The sequence below is a fragment of the Mus caroli genome, unplaced genomic scaffold (genome assembly GCF_978045245.1).
Source record: "Mus caroli unplaced genomic scaffold, Mus_caroli_1 scaffold_5, whole genome shotgun sequence".
NCBI classification, from domain to species: Eukaryota; Metazoa; Chordata; class Mammalia; order Rodentia; family Muridae; genus Mus; species Mus caroli.
Window position 1 is genome coordinate 4,471,368 of NW_028227260.1, and position 17,119 is coordinate 4,488,486.

Genomic DNA, 17,119 nt, shown 5'->3' on the forward strand with positions numbered 1-17,119 from the left:
GTTCTACCTGAGAAGTGATGTGTTTGTGTGCTAGATGAACAAGATATCAGTTTTACTGACTAGTTTTATATCAACAAAACAAGTCAAAATCATCAGAGAGGAGGGCATCTAAATTAAGAAAAATACCCTATAAGATAAAGCTATAGTTAAGCCTTTAGGGCACTTTCTTAGTTAAGGATTGATGTGAGAGGTTTAAGTCCATTGTGGTTGGAGGCACCACGACTTGATTCCTAGGTGTTATAGCTGGATGGGCCTGCTTGTTGCCTCTCTTCTTTGGGAGCTTGCATGGCAACTTTTAGTCCTCAGGAAGAGTAAATTCAGGTCAGTTCTACCTAATGGGTCTCTGGAGCCAGTTTCTGAAGTGCATGTTGTCTTCAGCAATAGAGACTTACCTTATGCATGTGGTAAAGATAACAGCAATAGACTATATTTTGTTGAGTTTCTTAGGGAGCCCTGACCAAGAACTCAAAGAGGGCTTCCCATATCTGGTATGAGGTTTTTTTGTTAGGTGGTCTTCAACTCTTTGAAGCAGCACCATCAGCTCAGATAAGAACAGTTCATTAAAACTATGCATGTATACTTATATATACCTATGTTATAGGGATTTTTAGGTAAATAGTTAATAGTGTGATTTCTTCCTGCCTTTTTAGTCATCTATATTATTTTATCTCCTTTTCTCTTCCTGTATTTACCTCCCTTTCCTAACAAGCCTGCACTTTACCAGATCACTTGTCTCCTGCTATTTCCCTTTTTCCTCCTCCATTCTTCTGTATTTACCTCCATCACTCTCCATATGAAGACAACTCCCATTTCTTCTCTCATATCATTGTATCCTACCGTCCCCATTTCCTTCTTTCCACTTTCTTCTGTACTTGCCTCCCTCCCATTCCCTAAGGAATCCCCCTTTCCCATTTCTGTGATCAGATAATTTACACCTTGCTGTTTCCCTCTCTATTGCTCCCATACCCCTATCCTGGCTATGGTCCCATTTTACTTTCCTAGTTTCTATAGTTACTACAGGCTAAGTACTCACATTTGGAGCTAGGAGCTCTCCAATCAGAGAACATGGAACATCTACAGGACAATGTTTAAACTCACAATTTTTACAGAACCCAGTTACAATAGGATGAAACTACAACTTTTTTTGATACATTGTTTAAGAATTCTGCTTTTAGAACTAAATTACAGTTTGAAATGAGAAACCGTAAACTCCTCTTAAATAAAACAATGGTGGTTTATTGGAACTAGAATACCAGAAGTGAATATGGGGGACCCTCATGTCTTCCAACAAAATGTCCAGTCTCAAAACTACCAGTTTCATTCTTGTCAGGCTGTAGGATTACTTAATATTTTTTTTTACATTTTTACCCACATTGATATTAGAGTCCTATAGTTAGGTTGCTGTGGTCATAATTAGTTTGATGATGGACAGCTGTTCTCAAATTAGTCCTTAACCCACACAAAGATTTTGACTTTTGATTGCTTCATCTTTTGGTACTCAGAAAATCCATACATGTTGATATATATAAATATATAAAGTCCCTTTCCTCCTCTGAGTTCTTCAGTTATCTTTGGGGCTTGAGTGTGTTAACACTGGACTGGCTGGCTTCTGTGGTTTGTCTAACTCTTCGGTACCATATGAGCATGTAGATGGATGGTAGTTTAACTTTTAAATGTCCATTCCGTTTTCAGTTGTTCTTCCTTGCTCAGTCTCATTGGCCCTGCTTGTGAAGAGAAAAGGAGAGGAACTTCTAGGCTATTATAACTTGACAAAAGGGCAAAGTATCAAATATGAGGTTATAGTTTGACTTTCATGGACAGGTTTTTGTAAGCTCCAATACATACCATAGGGTATGGTGGGAAGTACTGGGGTTGGATGGGAACCCTTTACTGGGAGTGTTGCAAGGCAAACGTGCACTTTTTGTATATCGTATACAGCAGAAGAATCGAGCGTAGCATCTGTTTACACATGGCTACTGTCATCTCAATCTGTGGCTCCTTGAGTCCAGTGGGCCACCGTTGCTCTTTGCTGATAATTTTGCTGAAGGCTGATGACTCAGAAACTCTGAAGGTTCCAGTCCACTTGGGTGGTTGGACTGTAATAACCCTGCCAAAGACTGAATCCAATCCAATGAGACGGATGGGCTGGGGCTTCTTAATCATTTGTTTGTTCTTGGCTGCTGTTCCTTTCTGTGGCTGAGGTAGGTAGCCAGATAACTCTGAGCCCTTTAAAGCTTCCATCCTTGGGGTCTCCAAGATTACAGCAACTTCACGAAAGCACTGTTGTACTTCAAGATCAGAAGAGGACCGTGGGAAGCAAGGTAAGACCATAAAAGGGTGTTTTGGGGGAAAGATAGGTGTTGTGTGCCGCAGCCATTGCAAACTCTCATCCAGGGGGTTCCACGGTGACCAGAGCTGATATCCTGCCATTGGCAGTCTTACTGCTCTTCTCCACAAAACACAGACTCCAGAGTAGCAGCTGAGTCTTTCTCTGTCTGGTACTTAGCAACAGCCTTTGTGACCTAAGACCATCAGAACCTAACCCAGAGCAGGGCTGGAAACTAGAGGTACCCCTCTGTGAGATGTCAGGACTTGCCTACTGGCCAATCCTGAGAAGGCCAGAAGTGAAATCCTGGAGGCCAAGACAAATTGTTGTTCCATAATTATACTATGAGTGAAAGATGATAGTTTGGAATTATTTTCTGTTATACAATAAAAGTGAATAGAAAATAAGATGTTATACCAATAAACGTAAAAACATCACTAAGTCACCTTTAAAAGTATCTTAAAATAACAAAATAGAAGTAATGAGCAAATCTAAAAGGACATTGCTACCCTCTATTGTTCTTCATCTATCTTTGTTGTGGTTCTCTTCTTATTAGATGCTTCCATTCCGAAAAACTGCAGCCGGGATGTTGGGATATGCTTTATTTATCTTGTTCTATATTTGGGTTCATTTGGTAGGTTGGATTTTGTTTCTTCAAGATAGAGCCTGTGTTTGTAACTCACTGGTAGAGCGATGCCTAGTATGTGTGAGGCCCTGAGTTCATTCTTTAATGCTGAGAAAGAAAACCAAAGAATAACCCCTAGCTAAGTGTGGTAGTTTGAATAGGCATAGCCCACATAAACTCATGTGGTTGAATGCTTGGCCCATAGGGAGTGGCATTATTAGGAGGTATTGTGGGACGCCTGACTCGCCAGCAAGAAAGACACCACAATAGGATCCTTCTGCACACGTTTATTGGGAGAGCATTTACTGTGTAGGCGAAAGACTCTGAGCCCTGGGCCTCTCACTCTTATATACTCTCAGTTCCCATCCACTCACAGCAGGCCACATCACCTCACCAGGCATGCAGCTTCAGCTAATCAGGGCAGCAGGGGCATATCTCCACCAAAATGGCTTCGCCAGTAACCTGGTACACCTGCGCAGCTCTCACGATGTTTGTGGCTTATATGAGGAAGTCAGGTGCAAGTCATACGACTTAGCTGCAGTCCCTGGCGCCTTTGGGACTGCCGCCACACCTGCTCCCCACAAGGTATGGCCTTATTGGAGGAAGTGTGTCACTGTGGGGGTGGCCTTTGAGGTCTCCTATGCTCAAGATATACACAGTCTCCATCTGTTACTTTTGGATCAAGGATATAGAACTCTCAGCTCCTTCTCCAGTACCATGCCAGCCTGCACTTGGCCATGTTTCCTGCCATGACAATAATGGACTAAACCTCTGAAACTATAAGCCAATGCCATGGTTTTTGTAAGAGTTGTTGTCATGGTGTTTCTTCACAGCAATAAAACCCTAAGACACTAAATATCCCAGGCTAGTCTTAAACTTTCTATATATGCCAGACTGGTCTTGAACTTGCTTAGTATCCTTAGGTACCCTGGTATATACTATGTAAGTCTGGTTAGCCCCAAACATGTGGTCATCCTGCCTCAGCTTCCCCAAGTATGGGGACTATAGTTGCACACTGCCATGTTTGGGCTTGTTCTCTGCTTTGTTTTGCTTTGATCCATCTTTGAAGACTGGCATTCACTAGTGTGAAGCAATGTCATTGACATTGGGGAACACAGTTCCATGTCATTGGAAAAAATGGAAGAACTTTGTCTCAGAGCCACAGGGACCTTTATTCACATTTAGCAGTCAAAGTGAAACAAAATCAGTAAGCATTTTGATAAGGAGAAGAATCAAGTGTAGGCTTTGAGAGAGAAATGGATAACTAAGTTCTTGAGTATAAGCTATATAAGGAATCTTGGGGCTTTGGGGATACATTACTTGAATTAATTAATCTTTAACTAAAGTCAAGGGGGGAGAACAAAAATATCTTGGTGTATTCACTTCCTTATGAAACAAATTGTTATGAATTAAGTTATAAGATTATTTATGAAAGTACTTGGAAGCCCTAAGTATAAGGAAGAAACCCAATTAAGATAGAAATATATAAAAATAAAAATATCAATATAAGTTTGCTAAACAGAGGCCACACAATGCTATTAAAATAGATGTCTAGATAAGATAATAAGTATGGTTCACTGGCCATCTTGATATGGTATTTCAGGAAAAAGTGTGATTTCTGTGTTCAGTTTCTCTGTAGGCCAATCTCCTGTCAACTGTGCTAAAATACTTGACATAGTAAGAAAAATACTGGAGACATAAAAATTATGTTAGGTCTGAGAAGGATGATGACAAGAGAGGACTCTTTCTTTTTCTTATACCCCTTGAATCTTTTCCTATATTTACATGCTGCTTCAGCAACACACAAATCATTTCAAGTTAAAATTATCACAATAATTGATATTTTTGATCAATACATCTTGATTTTTAATTAGAATTTTAAGTGGTCACTTGCCAGGAAGATCACTAAGGTATTCAGAAAGTGTTTTGTGTCACTCGCTGTATACAGCTGTATTAGTTACGTTTTTATTGTTGTGATAAAATACCACGACCAAGGCAACTTATAAAATAAAGCATTTAACTGGACTTAACATTTCAGCACGTAAGAGTCTATGATGGCAGAGCAAAAGCACGGTAGCATGAACATCCAAAAGTTCACATCTCGAATTACAAGCAGGAGGTAAAGAGAAGTAGCTTGAAATAGTGAAATAGCACACATCTTTTCAAACCTCAAAACCGTCCCTGTGACATACCTCCTTCAACAAGGCACACCTCCTAATACTTCCTAAATATTTCCACCAACTAGAGTTCAAGTATTGAAACAATGAGCATGTGGGAGCCATTCTCATTCACATTACTACAACAGAATGCATTCAGGTCAGAATATATTGTCAATACCATTAGTAACTTATAATCCTTTGAGTCATTTTTTTTTATTCAGCACATTGGCTAAATATAAAAAAGTATAAGAGAAGAGTCAAGTTAATCAAAAAAACTGCCATAGCATTCAACCAAAGTTAATTTTAATGAATATTATAAAACTAAACACATTTGGATAGCATTGGAAATGTAAATGAAGAAAATACCTAATTAAAAAAAAACTAAACCCAGATATAATAACCAATCCAGACAATTCAAAACATTATAGTATATAATTTAAGGTATAGTTCTACCACCACAAATAATAATGAATTTGACACAATCACAACACTTTGACTATATTATCTCATATGTATATATGAATATTTTTATTCAACAACATGGAGTGGCTCCCAGTTAGTTTGTGGTATAGAAACTCCTCAGTTTATCCATTTCCCTCTGATTTTTTAGTCATTTTCATCTATAAATTAAATGTACAGTAGACAGAAAACAGTAAGAGTATACAAATTATATTACATCTCTAAGGTATGCAAGTACTAAATTTTCAGGTGACAAAATAATTGTTCTACCTTTTCCTGTGGTACTCAGAGCCACATCCAGGGTCTCAGTTTCCCAGGGAAGAGCTCTGTACTGAGCCATACACCCAGCTCAAGTTGACTAACATGTAGACCTTGGTCTTCTAGGATGATAGAAAGTAACACAGCCTATGGAAAGCTTGGAAAGAAGATACACACAGAGCAAGAGTTGACAGATAAAGATGAACAACCTTCTAGGTAGCATCTGCCAGTGGCCATCTTTATCTGAATAGATGTCAGACTCCCAATCTGTTCTTCCTGTGGGAAGTTTCTCTTAAGCAGGAAGTGAGGAAAGTAGAAAAGAAAAGCTCATATCTACACTCACTATTACTTTTACTAATGTAGAGATAGATGAACATTTCTTTTTACAAAAGCACAACTTTTAGAATCATCCCCAGTCTTCAGATGCTCATACCTCTTTTGAATCATCAACACATTTGTAGTAAAATAGTTTACCTTCTCATAGATGATACAGTCCAAATTCTTTTATATTTCAATTATCTGGCCCCCAGTGTCTTTTCCAGATGTCTCTTTTAGTTGTCTATGGAGACTCCTACTCACCTACTGGTAAACTGTCTAGCCATTTACACAAACACTGTGAACACTTAAATGTTATGACATGGTTAGAGTCTAGAGGGTCATATAAGCTGGCAAGAGAAGTAAGGAGTAAAGAAAGGGTACTAAAAGAGTCCTAGCATACATATTGATATTCTGAAAAGGCCTTTCTGACCATGGCTTTCACTAGACTAGAGATAAGACCCCTATTGCCAGATACTGCTCTCCATTGACTGGGTCTATCAGTGTCCTTTCCATACTTGGAAGACTTGATGGTATAATAATTAATAATCATCATCTACTTGACTGAATTTATAATAACTAAGGAAATATGATTCTGTGAACTTCTGTAAATGAGTGTCTAGAGAAGGTTAACTAACGTGCAAAGATCTGCCCTGAATTTGGGTGTAATCATCTCATGGGTTGGGGTTCAGACTTGAATAAAAAGGAGAAAGCAAGCTGAGCAACAGTGGTCACCACTCTGATCCCTAACTGAGGATGTAATTAATGCACCAAGCTGAATCATGCCCCTGCTGCTGGGCCTTCCCTGCCAGAAATGGCTGTAACTTCAAATAGTAAAACAAAATATTCCTTCTTATTTTGTCACAGCAGTGAGAGAAGTAACTAGTATAGTGGATTCATCTTGTTAAATACATGATGAAACAGAAGAGATTAAAAAAAAAGAAATGTATGTCCATTTATTTATTATGAAAAAATTACAACAAAATTCCCTCAAGACAGGTAAATACTTTGCTCATAGACTGGCAGGATTGATACAGTAAAAATGGCTATCTTGCCAAAAGCAATCTACAGATTCAATGCAATCCCCATCAAAATTTCAACTCAATTCTTCAACAAATTAGAAAGGGCAATTTGTGAATTCATCTGGAATAACAAAAACCCAAGGATAGCAAAAACTCTTCTTAATGATAAAAGAATCTCTGGTGGAATCACCATGCCTGACCTAAAGCTGTACTACAGACTAATTGTGAAAAAAATTGCAAGGTACTGGTATAGTGACAGGTAGGTAGACCAATGGAATAGAATTGAAGACCAAGAAATGAACCCACACACCTATGGTCACTTGATGTTTGACAAGGGAGCTAAAACCATCCAGTGGAAAAAAAGACAGCATTTTCTTTTTCTTTTTTTTTTGATTTTTAATATTTTTATTACATATTTTCCTCAATTACATTTCCAATGCTATCCCAAAAGTCCCCCATAGCGCCCCCCACTTCCCTACCCACCCATTCCCATTCTTTTGGCCCTGGCATTCCCCTATATTGGGGCATATAAAGTTTGCAAATCCAATGGGCCTCTCTTTCCAGTGATGGCCAACTAGGCCATCTTTCGATACATATGCAGCTAGAGACAAGAGCTCCAGGGTTCTGGTTAGTACATCATGTTGTTCCAACAATAGGGTTGCAGATCCCTTTAGCTCCTTGGGTACTTTCTCTAGCTTCTCCATTGGGAGCCCTGTGATACATCCAATAGCTGACTGTGAACATCCACTCCTGTGTTTGCTAGGCCCCGGCATCGTCTCACAAGAGACAGCTATATTTGGGTCCTTTCAGCAAAATCTTGCTAGTGTATGCAATGGTGTCAGCGTTTAGAAGCTGCTTATGGGATGGATCCCTGGATACGGCAGTCTCTAAATGGTCCATCCTTTCATCACAGCTACGAACTTTGTCTCTGTAACTCCTTCCCTGGGTGTTTTGTTCCCAATTCTAAGAAGGGGCACAGTGTCCACACTTTGGTCTTCATTCTTGGTGCTGGCACAACTGGCAGTTATCATGTAGAAGAATGCAAATTGATCCATTCTTATCTCCTTGCACTAAGGTCAAGTTTAAGTAGATCAAGGAACTCCACATAAAACCAGAGACACTGAAACTTATAGAGGAGAAAGTGGGGGAAAGCCTCAAAGATATGGGCACAGGGGAAAAATTCCTGAATAGAACAGCAATGGCTTGTGCTGTAAGATAGAGAATTGACAAATGGGACCTCATAAAATTGCAAAATTTCTGTAAGGCAAAAGACACTGTCAATAAGACAAAAAGGCAAACCAACAGATTGGGAAAAGATCTTTACCAATCTTAATTCAGATAGGGGACTAATATCCAATATATATAAAGAACTCAATGGACTCCAGAAAACCAAATAACCCCATTTAAAAATGGGGCTCAGAGCTAAACAAAGAATTCTCAACTGAGGAATACCAAATGGAACCTGAAAAAAATGTTCAACAACCTTAATCATCAGGGAAATGCAAATCAAAACAACCCTGAGATTCCACCTCATACCAGTCAGAATGACTAAGATCAAAAATTCAGGTGACAGCAAATGCTGGCAAGGATGTGGAGAAAGAGGAACACTCCTCCATTATTGGTGGGAATGCAAGCTTGTACAACCACTCTGGAAATCAGTCTGGCAGTTCCTCAGAAAATTGGACATAGTAATACCAGAGGATCCCGCAATACCTCTCCTGGGCATATATCCAGAAGATGTTCCAACCGGTAAGAAGGACACATGCTCCACTATGTTCATAGCAGCCTTATTTATAATAGCCAGAAGCTGGAAAGAACCCAGATGCCCCTCAACAGAGGAATGGATACAGAAAATGTGGTACATTTACACAATAGAGTACTACTCAGCTATTAAAAACAATGAATTTATGAAATTCCTAGGCAAATGGATGGACCTGGAGTGTATCATCCTGAGTGAGGTAACCCAATCACAAAAGAACTCACATGATATGTACTCACTGATAAGTGGATATTAGCCTAGAAACTTAGAACACTGAAGATACAATTTGCAAAACACATGAAACTCAAGAAGAATGAAGACCAAAGTGTGGACACTTTGCCCCTTCTTAGAATTGGGAACAAAACACCCATAGAAGGAGTTAAAGGGACAAAATTTGGAGCTGAGATGAAAGGATGGACCATCCAGAGACTGCCCCACCCGGGGGTCCATCCCAAATCAGCCACGAAAGCAGACACCATTGCATATGCCAGAAAGATTTTGCTGAAAGGACCCTGATATAGCTGTCTCTTGTGAGGCTATGCCAGTGCCTGGCAAACACAGAAGTGGATGCTCACAGTCAGCTATTCAATGGAACACAGGACCCCCAATGGAGGAGCTAGAGAAAGTACCCAAGGAGCTAAAGGAGTCTGCAACCCTATAGGTGGAACAACAATATGAACTAACCAATACCCTCAGAGCTCGTGTCTCTAGCTGCATATGAAGCAGAAGATGGCCTAGTCGGCCATCATTGGGTTGAGAGGCCCCTTGGTCTTGCAAACTTTATATGCCTCAGTACAGGGGAACGCCAGGGTCAAGAAGTGGGAGTGGGTGGGTAGGGGAGTGGGGGAGTGGGGAGGATAGCATTTGAAATGTAAATGAAGTAAATACCTAATAAAAATTGGGAAAAAATAAAAAATAAATAAAATGATAATTTCTAATCTGCTGCTGCAATGCCTCTGTTTTGGTCCACAGTCTTCTTGCTTTATACTCTTTAATTTTCTCTCCATAGCTTAATAATCATTCTTCTCATTTGTGCAACATTACCAGTAAGATCATAGAAAGTGTGAGAATTTTTTCAACTGGTGAAAACTTTTATCAAGTTTATTTCCTAAGTAAGCAATGACTCTTGAAGGCATTTGGAGTTTCTTGTGGGGTAGATCTCTCTCTCTCTCTCTCTCTCTCTCTCTCTCTCTCTCTCTCTCTCTCTCTCTCTCTGTGTGTGTGTGTGTGTGTGTGTGTGTGTGTGTGTGTGTTTGTGTGTGTGTGTGTGTGTGTGTGTGTGTGTGTGTTTTGACAACACTCAATGACAGGCTAGTTTGTGTCATTGTATACTATACATTTTATGACTTACTTGATAAAAGCTCATATCAAAACATGAAGATATAAATTCTTAAACAAGTTTACTTCTTACAGGAGAGAACTTATATTTTAAGTAGCTGAAAATAAGAATTGAACCTTCTGATTCTCATTTTATATATTTGGATAAATGGAAGTGTTTTTCCACAGACTAACTTCTCTGACTTCAGATATTTCTAGTTGAATTTCTGTCTGCTAGTTTAAATCCTAACTGCTGTGTGCATATCTGCACTAAGATAGAACCTTGGCCTTACTGCCAAGTGAGTCAAGTCAGCAGGAAAAAGAAATATTCTTAGATGTGCTTCCTACACCAATACAGTAAGCAGTAACTCAAGTGTACACAGAAGCAATCATGAATCCTGTAACTACAGCCTACATGCCCAGGCTAAATATACGTGTTTCACTTCTACTCATAACTGTCCTTCTGCTATAGAAAATGAAGGCAGGAGTAACAGAAGAGATGTCAGGATATACAGAGACTGCATTGCTAGTTGATGCATATGTTATTTGTAGCAATTTTTGAATAAACATCTATAGTCATTAAAATATATTACTAAGGCCTTTGCAATGGGCTTGGGAGAGACTCATAGAAGTCAGGGTATCTGAGACATGAACTTGCATACTTGAACAAGGGAAAAGTTAGCTTCATCTTTGGTCTACTGCTAGGATTCACATGTGTCTCCTGGAATTTATGCATTATAAACCTGAGGCATTCTTGAGGAAGGGCTTCACAGATGGGTTTGTGTCATAAAAGTAGTGCCCTCATGTGTAGATTGCTGTTAGCTCAAAGGTAAATGTGTTGCTTCAGTAGTAATATTTTTATAGATATTAGTCTGCCCATTTCTGCCTCCTTCTAGCCCTTTTGTCTCATTCCATATGATACTGTAGCAAGAAGACTCTTGCTAAATGATGGTGCCTCAACCTTAGACTTCTTGGCCTTCAGACCTTCAGAAGCAAGTTGATATTTACTTCTTAAAGTAATTATTCTTGTGTCTTTTGTCTGAGCAGCACAAAACACTCAGACATATCACATCTTGGAAGCCATATATTGCAACTTCAACAGTATTCTGTCAGTCACTTGCACAGACTGTGGTACAATGTTATACAAGTTATACAAAGCCATTATTTGTAGGAGGCAAGGATCATTGGAGGCCATGTTGGAAGCTGAGTACCATACTGGATAATCTAAACTTCATGACATTGTGAATGCTTTTCATTTTGCTACTATTACCTAAAATGTATCTTTTAAAATCAATTGTCTTCTAAACTTAGAGATAATTGATCTGAAATTCTCCTGAAGCAAATTCTCTGAAGGATATTCTATGTAACATTAAAGAATAAGCAAAATATCAAAGACTAACTTTAATAAACATTGCTAAGCAAGCAAAACTGAAGGAAAATGATGCACTTATCTGTAGTAAAGCTTTGAAGCAAGGCTGAGACATGATACTAAGAAAGCTAGGAGAGATGTGGTTGAAAAGTGATGGGAGACTCTCTATGCTATGAAACATGGCCTAGTTCATGTCCTGGTTGTTACGGCACAGGTATTTGGTCTATAAAAAGTCACTGTTTTAAACATAGCTAATTGAGTCACTTTTATGTATGCAAGTTACAGAAATCATAATTTAAAATTTAAAGTTAAATATGCTAGGAAAGGGCTTGTCGGCAGATGGCCTGGACAGTTCAGTTAAGTGTTCTGGCTTTCCAAGATTGTACCTTTTCCTCACAGCAGAATGCCTTCTGAAACATTTCGAAATTGCCACCAAGAACTCCTTAGGAGCAACTGAGCTTCCTGTTGTGAGGGAGGTAGTATGCAGAGGTCACTAGTTGACAGAGCCACATGAGAAAGGAGCTTTCCAAAATGGATCAATGGTGTGGTCATCAAAAGGGGAACTTCATTGTTTCACAATGTGATCGCCCTATTAATTTCCTCAACTTCTGCATGCACCCATCACATACACATGGAATTTCTCATAGACATCAGTACACATGAGCAGTCCTTAGCTGGAAGAAAAACATTCTATAGAGGCTAGAGAGACAGCTCAGTCCATTAATTGCTTGATATATAAGAATGAAGACCTGAAGTCTATTCCTAGAACTCTTATATAAAACTCAAGCATAATGGCATGTGTTTGTAATCCCAGTGATGGGGTGGGGTTGGGGGCAATAGATCCCTGAAGCTCCATGGCTGGCCATCTTAGCAGAATTAGCAATTGGTAGAGGAAGATATTCTGGCTTCAACATGTATATGCGTAGGCAAATGCAACACACACACATGCACAAATACACACAACTAAAATATCTTGTAATCCTTAAGATGCCTCTCACATACCAACAAAAAAATATCAGACCCAAAATATCAGAAGTTCTGAGGTTGAGAAGCCCATTACTCCAATTTCTCTATAAACCTGGAACACCTTTAGCACTAAGCTCAAAGTTTTGGCTTCCCTTTGTCATGTATACAACTAATAACAACGAACCAAGACTCTCTAATGAGCTCCAGACATGCCAAGATTTCCAAGAAAACCATTTATGCCAATTATACACGCTTTTTCAAAATTTACATAGATATACATATTCTGTAGGCATCAAATATTCTGTGAGAAAACCCCCTCTCAATACTGCACCTGCTCGCTGTTTTAATGATGCAATTAAAAAGCCCATGGAGAGTTGCCCACAATCTCGCTACAAATGAGATAACAGTTATGGCTGGCTAACCATTGCTGATCATTTTTGCCCTGGAGTATACTAAAACAAGTGACTTGTTTTACAAGGAGCATGTCTAAAGCTTTTTGGAGAGCCTTCCCAAACTTTCAGAAAAATGGGGATCACAGCATTCAGGAAGCAAAGATGAGCAAACCTCTGAGAGTTCAAGACCAGCCTAGTCTACAAATCTATTACCAGGCTACCCAAGAGATACACAGTAAGGCACTGTCTCAGAAAACAAACAAATAAAATATATTACAGAAAATAATTACATAGATTTCATTAATGGATATATGAATGTTCTCTTTAAGGTCTTTGAACATATTCATTGGAGCTATTTTGAAGTCCTTGTTTGTGCTTCAACTATATTACAACCTACTATAGTTAGGCTATTAGGTTCTAGTGGAAGACTTATTATCCTGGCTATTGATGATTTTATGCTGGTATCTAGGCATCTGTATTTGGAATGGTTGTAATTTTAGGTGTTGGTATCTGGTCTTCTCTGTTGAGTGGTTGTTCTGTTCCTTTGATTCTGTTGCCTTCTTTCGTTCTTAGGAGAATGTCATGGCTATGAATTGCCCAAGAGAGAGTACTTCTGAGTCTCCACCAGATGTGGCCACTGTGGGTCCTGGGTTGAATGTGTTTCTAGGTATTGAGAACTGACAATAAAGAAATGGAGCTCAGCTGGGGATGGGGGAAATTGAGAGGATCTATGGAAAGTAAGAAAGCTAAGCCTGCCCTGAGGAACTGTGGAGTGCCAAGCGAATGGAGGAAGAGGAAGAAGACACGCTCCTACAGGGGCCTGCTAAAGTGCTGAAGATGAAACAGGGGAATTGGAAATGGAAAACAGGAAGGATAGTGAAGATCGCCTACCTGATTCCCAGGCTGGCACAGCCTTCAGGAACCCAGGTAGAGAGTACCTCCAAGTGTTATCTGAAAACATAGCAAAGTTACCCATGATCTGAAGTTGTCTTAGTTAGGGTTTCCATTTCTGTGAAGAGACACCATGACAAAGGCAACAGTTACAAAGAAAACATTTAGTTGGGGGTGTCTTACAGTTTCAGAGGTTTAGTCCATTTTCTGTATGGTGGGATGTATGGTGGTATCCAGGGAGACATGGTGCTGGAGTAGGAGCTGAGAGTTCTACATCTTCATCCAAAGGTGGGAGAAGGGGACTAGACTCCATACTGGTTGAAGCTTGATCACAGGAGACCTCAAAGTCCAACCCCCACAGTGACACACTTTCTCCAACAAGGGCATACCTACTCCAACAAGGCCACACATCCTAATAGTGTCACTCCCCATGGACCAAGCATGAGCCTATGCAAGCCATACCTATTCAAACCACCACAGAGGGAAAACTGTTTTTACATGCATGCTCTGAGCCAGCATTAGTAGTCTTATACCCACTCCAACTTGACTGTGTGTATTAGAAAGGTAAATGTAAATACCTGGGCATATTAGGAAGTCCTACTCCTATGTGTTTGCTGGTCCTGGGACTACAAACATTAGAAACAAACTCGACCACTGTCTTCTCGGTGCTTTCATATGACCTCAAATATAGAGCCGATATCATGGTTATTCCTCAAATGATTAATCATAGGTACTATATGACTCAGCAATTCTACTTGTACGTAGACACAAGATAAACTAATACATATAATGATACAAATTTTAAACAGAAATGTTCATAGAAACATTAATTATAGTAATAAAAATTGTGGAACAAACTGATGAAGGGATTTTTAAATGTGGTTGTATTAGTGAAATTTCCACTATAATTTAACACACTAGATAATGAAGTTTAAAAGAAGAAAGGGTTGGCTCATAATGTTGATGGTTTCAATCTGTAGTTGGCTGGCCCTGTTGCTTTTCAGCTGCCTTGTATTTATTTAAAATATGTTTTACTTTGTAGAGTATCTGCCACTTATGCGCATGTATTACTGGCCTTGAGGACAATATGTAGCACATGACAAGCAACAAAACAATTGTCACTAAAAAAACAGACAACAAACAAAAAATAGAAGAACTGCTTGAAATTCTATGGCTGTCTTTATAAAATATGGATGAAACTGCAGTGGCATATGTGTGTGTGTGTGTGTGTGTGTGTGTGTGTGTGTAAGGTTCCCAAATGAGGTTGCTGCTGTTGAATGTTCTCTTGGACCCACTACTCTAGGAGTTGCTCCCAAGCCCCCATAATCCATAATCTATGGACACTCCACAAGTGTCACAGTCTAACCACTTGTATATGGGACACCATATGAACATGTTAGACTACCATAGAATCATGTCATGCAAGAGTGCCCCATTATACTAAAAGTCATTTCCCCACATTATAAGGAATCCTAAGTCACCTACATGAAGCCTTGGTTTCTAACCTTCAATCTGGAGACTGATACTTGTGAGGAAACTAAAACATATTTGTTCTCAATTATTCTATTTATAAAACATTTGCCCTTGTAAGCCTCTGCAGGCCTTGTTCTGTATCCCAAGTGTTTTCCCAGGCTGTTCTGAGAGCCAGCCTCACTGGAAATTAATTATTGAGTAACACATTCCATGGAGCCAGACATGTGCTTTAATTATGTACTTATTACATAATTATATATATAATATATAAACTCACATATATGCATACAACACATATATATATGTATGTATGTGTATATATGCATATATACATACACATGAACAACAAGAAATACCCTTAGTAAACAGCAAATAACACATACTCATTAAATGTTTACTGTTGAATGAATAAAGGTAATAAACCTTGAGCTCCAATAGCCCTTTAGGACATGATGTTATGTAAATTTGTTCATTTTAGCTGCTTTAAAGTATCATTAGGCTAGAATGGCCCCACCAAGTAGTGCCGGGAATGAAGGATTCATAATTCAGTGCTTAATATGACTCTCCAGAGAGGAATAGGTTTTTAGGTTGCTGAGCACTAGATGCTTTCTGTTTTAGTTTTGTTTTTGTTTTTAATTTCAGATTTAATAATACATAGAATTATTTTTGGAGGTAAGTATATTTACTGATGCTCTTTAGTGTGAGCTTTATTAAGAAGTGTTCCTAATGGGCCTTCCTTTTATGAAAAAAAAAAACCTGAACTTTTGTTGTTATAAGAATTTTTACTAATGAAAACCACATTCTGTAGTTAGGTGGTCAGTTTTTAGATTATACATCATGTTGTACTTAGACTTGCCTTGCTGTTGGTGAAATCATGAGTCCAAAGTTACAAAGTTGTCTCTTTGGGTTTTTGTTGTTGATGCTATTTTGGTGAGACATCCCATGTACATGTACAAGAAAACAATTCCTATTTTACAGTTTTTGTATAGTATACATTAATTAGATGTTGACATATACAAAGGCGGATGCTCACAGCCAACCATTGAACGGATCCCTGGGTCCCTAATGGAGGAGTTAGAGAAAGGACTGAAGGAGCCGAAGGGATTTGCAACCCCATAGGAAGAACAACAATATCAACCAATCAGATCCCTCAGAGCTCCCAGGGCCTAAACCACCAACCAGGGAGTACACATGGCTCCAGCCACATATGTAGCAGAGGATGGACTTGACGGTCATCAATAGAAGAGGCCCTTGGTCCCATTAAGGCTAGATGCCCCAGTGTAGGGGAATATTATGGAGAGGAAGCAGGAGTGGATGGGTTGGTGGGGGTACACCCTCATAGAAGCAGGAGGAGGGAAGTGGGATAGGGGGGTTCTAGGGGGGGGAATCAGGAAAGGGGATAACATTTGAAATGTAAATAAATAAAATATCCAATAAAAAATAAAAATAATTAAAAGATGTTTCCAAAACCTATTATATAATAAACTCTAGCAAATAAAAATGCTTTATGGTTGAGTAAAATGAACAATTTGCTAAAGATGTGATGCCTATTTACCACTGAAAGGAAAGTTTGCTCTTCAAGCCAGGCAGCAGTCTTGGTGAGAGATTTTGATGAGTTCATGTGTGGTGGTTTGAATAAGAATGGCCCCTTACTCTTGCTTTTCATGTTCAGGGGGCTGCCATATGGGTAACTGAAATAATAAAGGAAAAAAATCATTCTAATGGTGTAACAGTGCTGGAAGCCCAGGAAAGAACTGTAATTATTAGAGGAGGATGTCCTGTAGGTTC

At 39.1% G+C, this 17,119-nt stretch overlaps 1 protein-coding gene across 1 annotated transcript; it reads right to left on the reverse strand.

Moving 5' to 3' along the window:
- Positions 1-1,247: 1,247 nt before the first annotated feature.
- On the reverse strand, positions 1,248-2,436 carry LOC110287260 (FANCD2 opposite strand protein-like). The gene has a single exon (XM_021153915.2). It carries the CDS (start codon positions 2,428-2,430, stop codon positions 1,888-1,890), a length of 543 nt encoding a protein of 180 aa, XP_021009574.1. The 5' UTR covers positions 2,431-2,436; the 3' UTR covers positions 1,248-1,887.
- Between the last annotated feature and the right edge of the window lie 14,683 nt (positions 2,437-17,119).

Coding starts and splice junctions, on each gene's coding strand:
- LOC110287260 (XM_021153915.2), bottom strand. CDS start 2,430: ATGGCAGGATATCAGCTCTGGTCACCGTGGAACCCCCTGGATGAGAGT.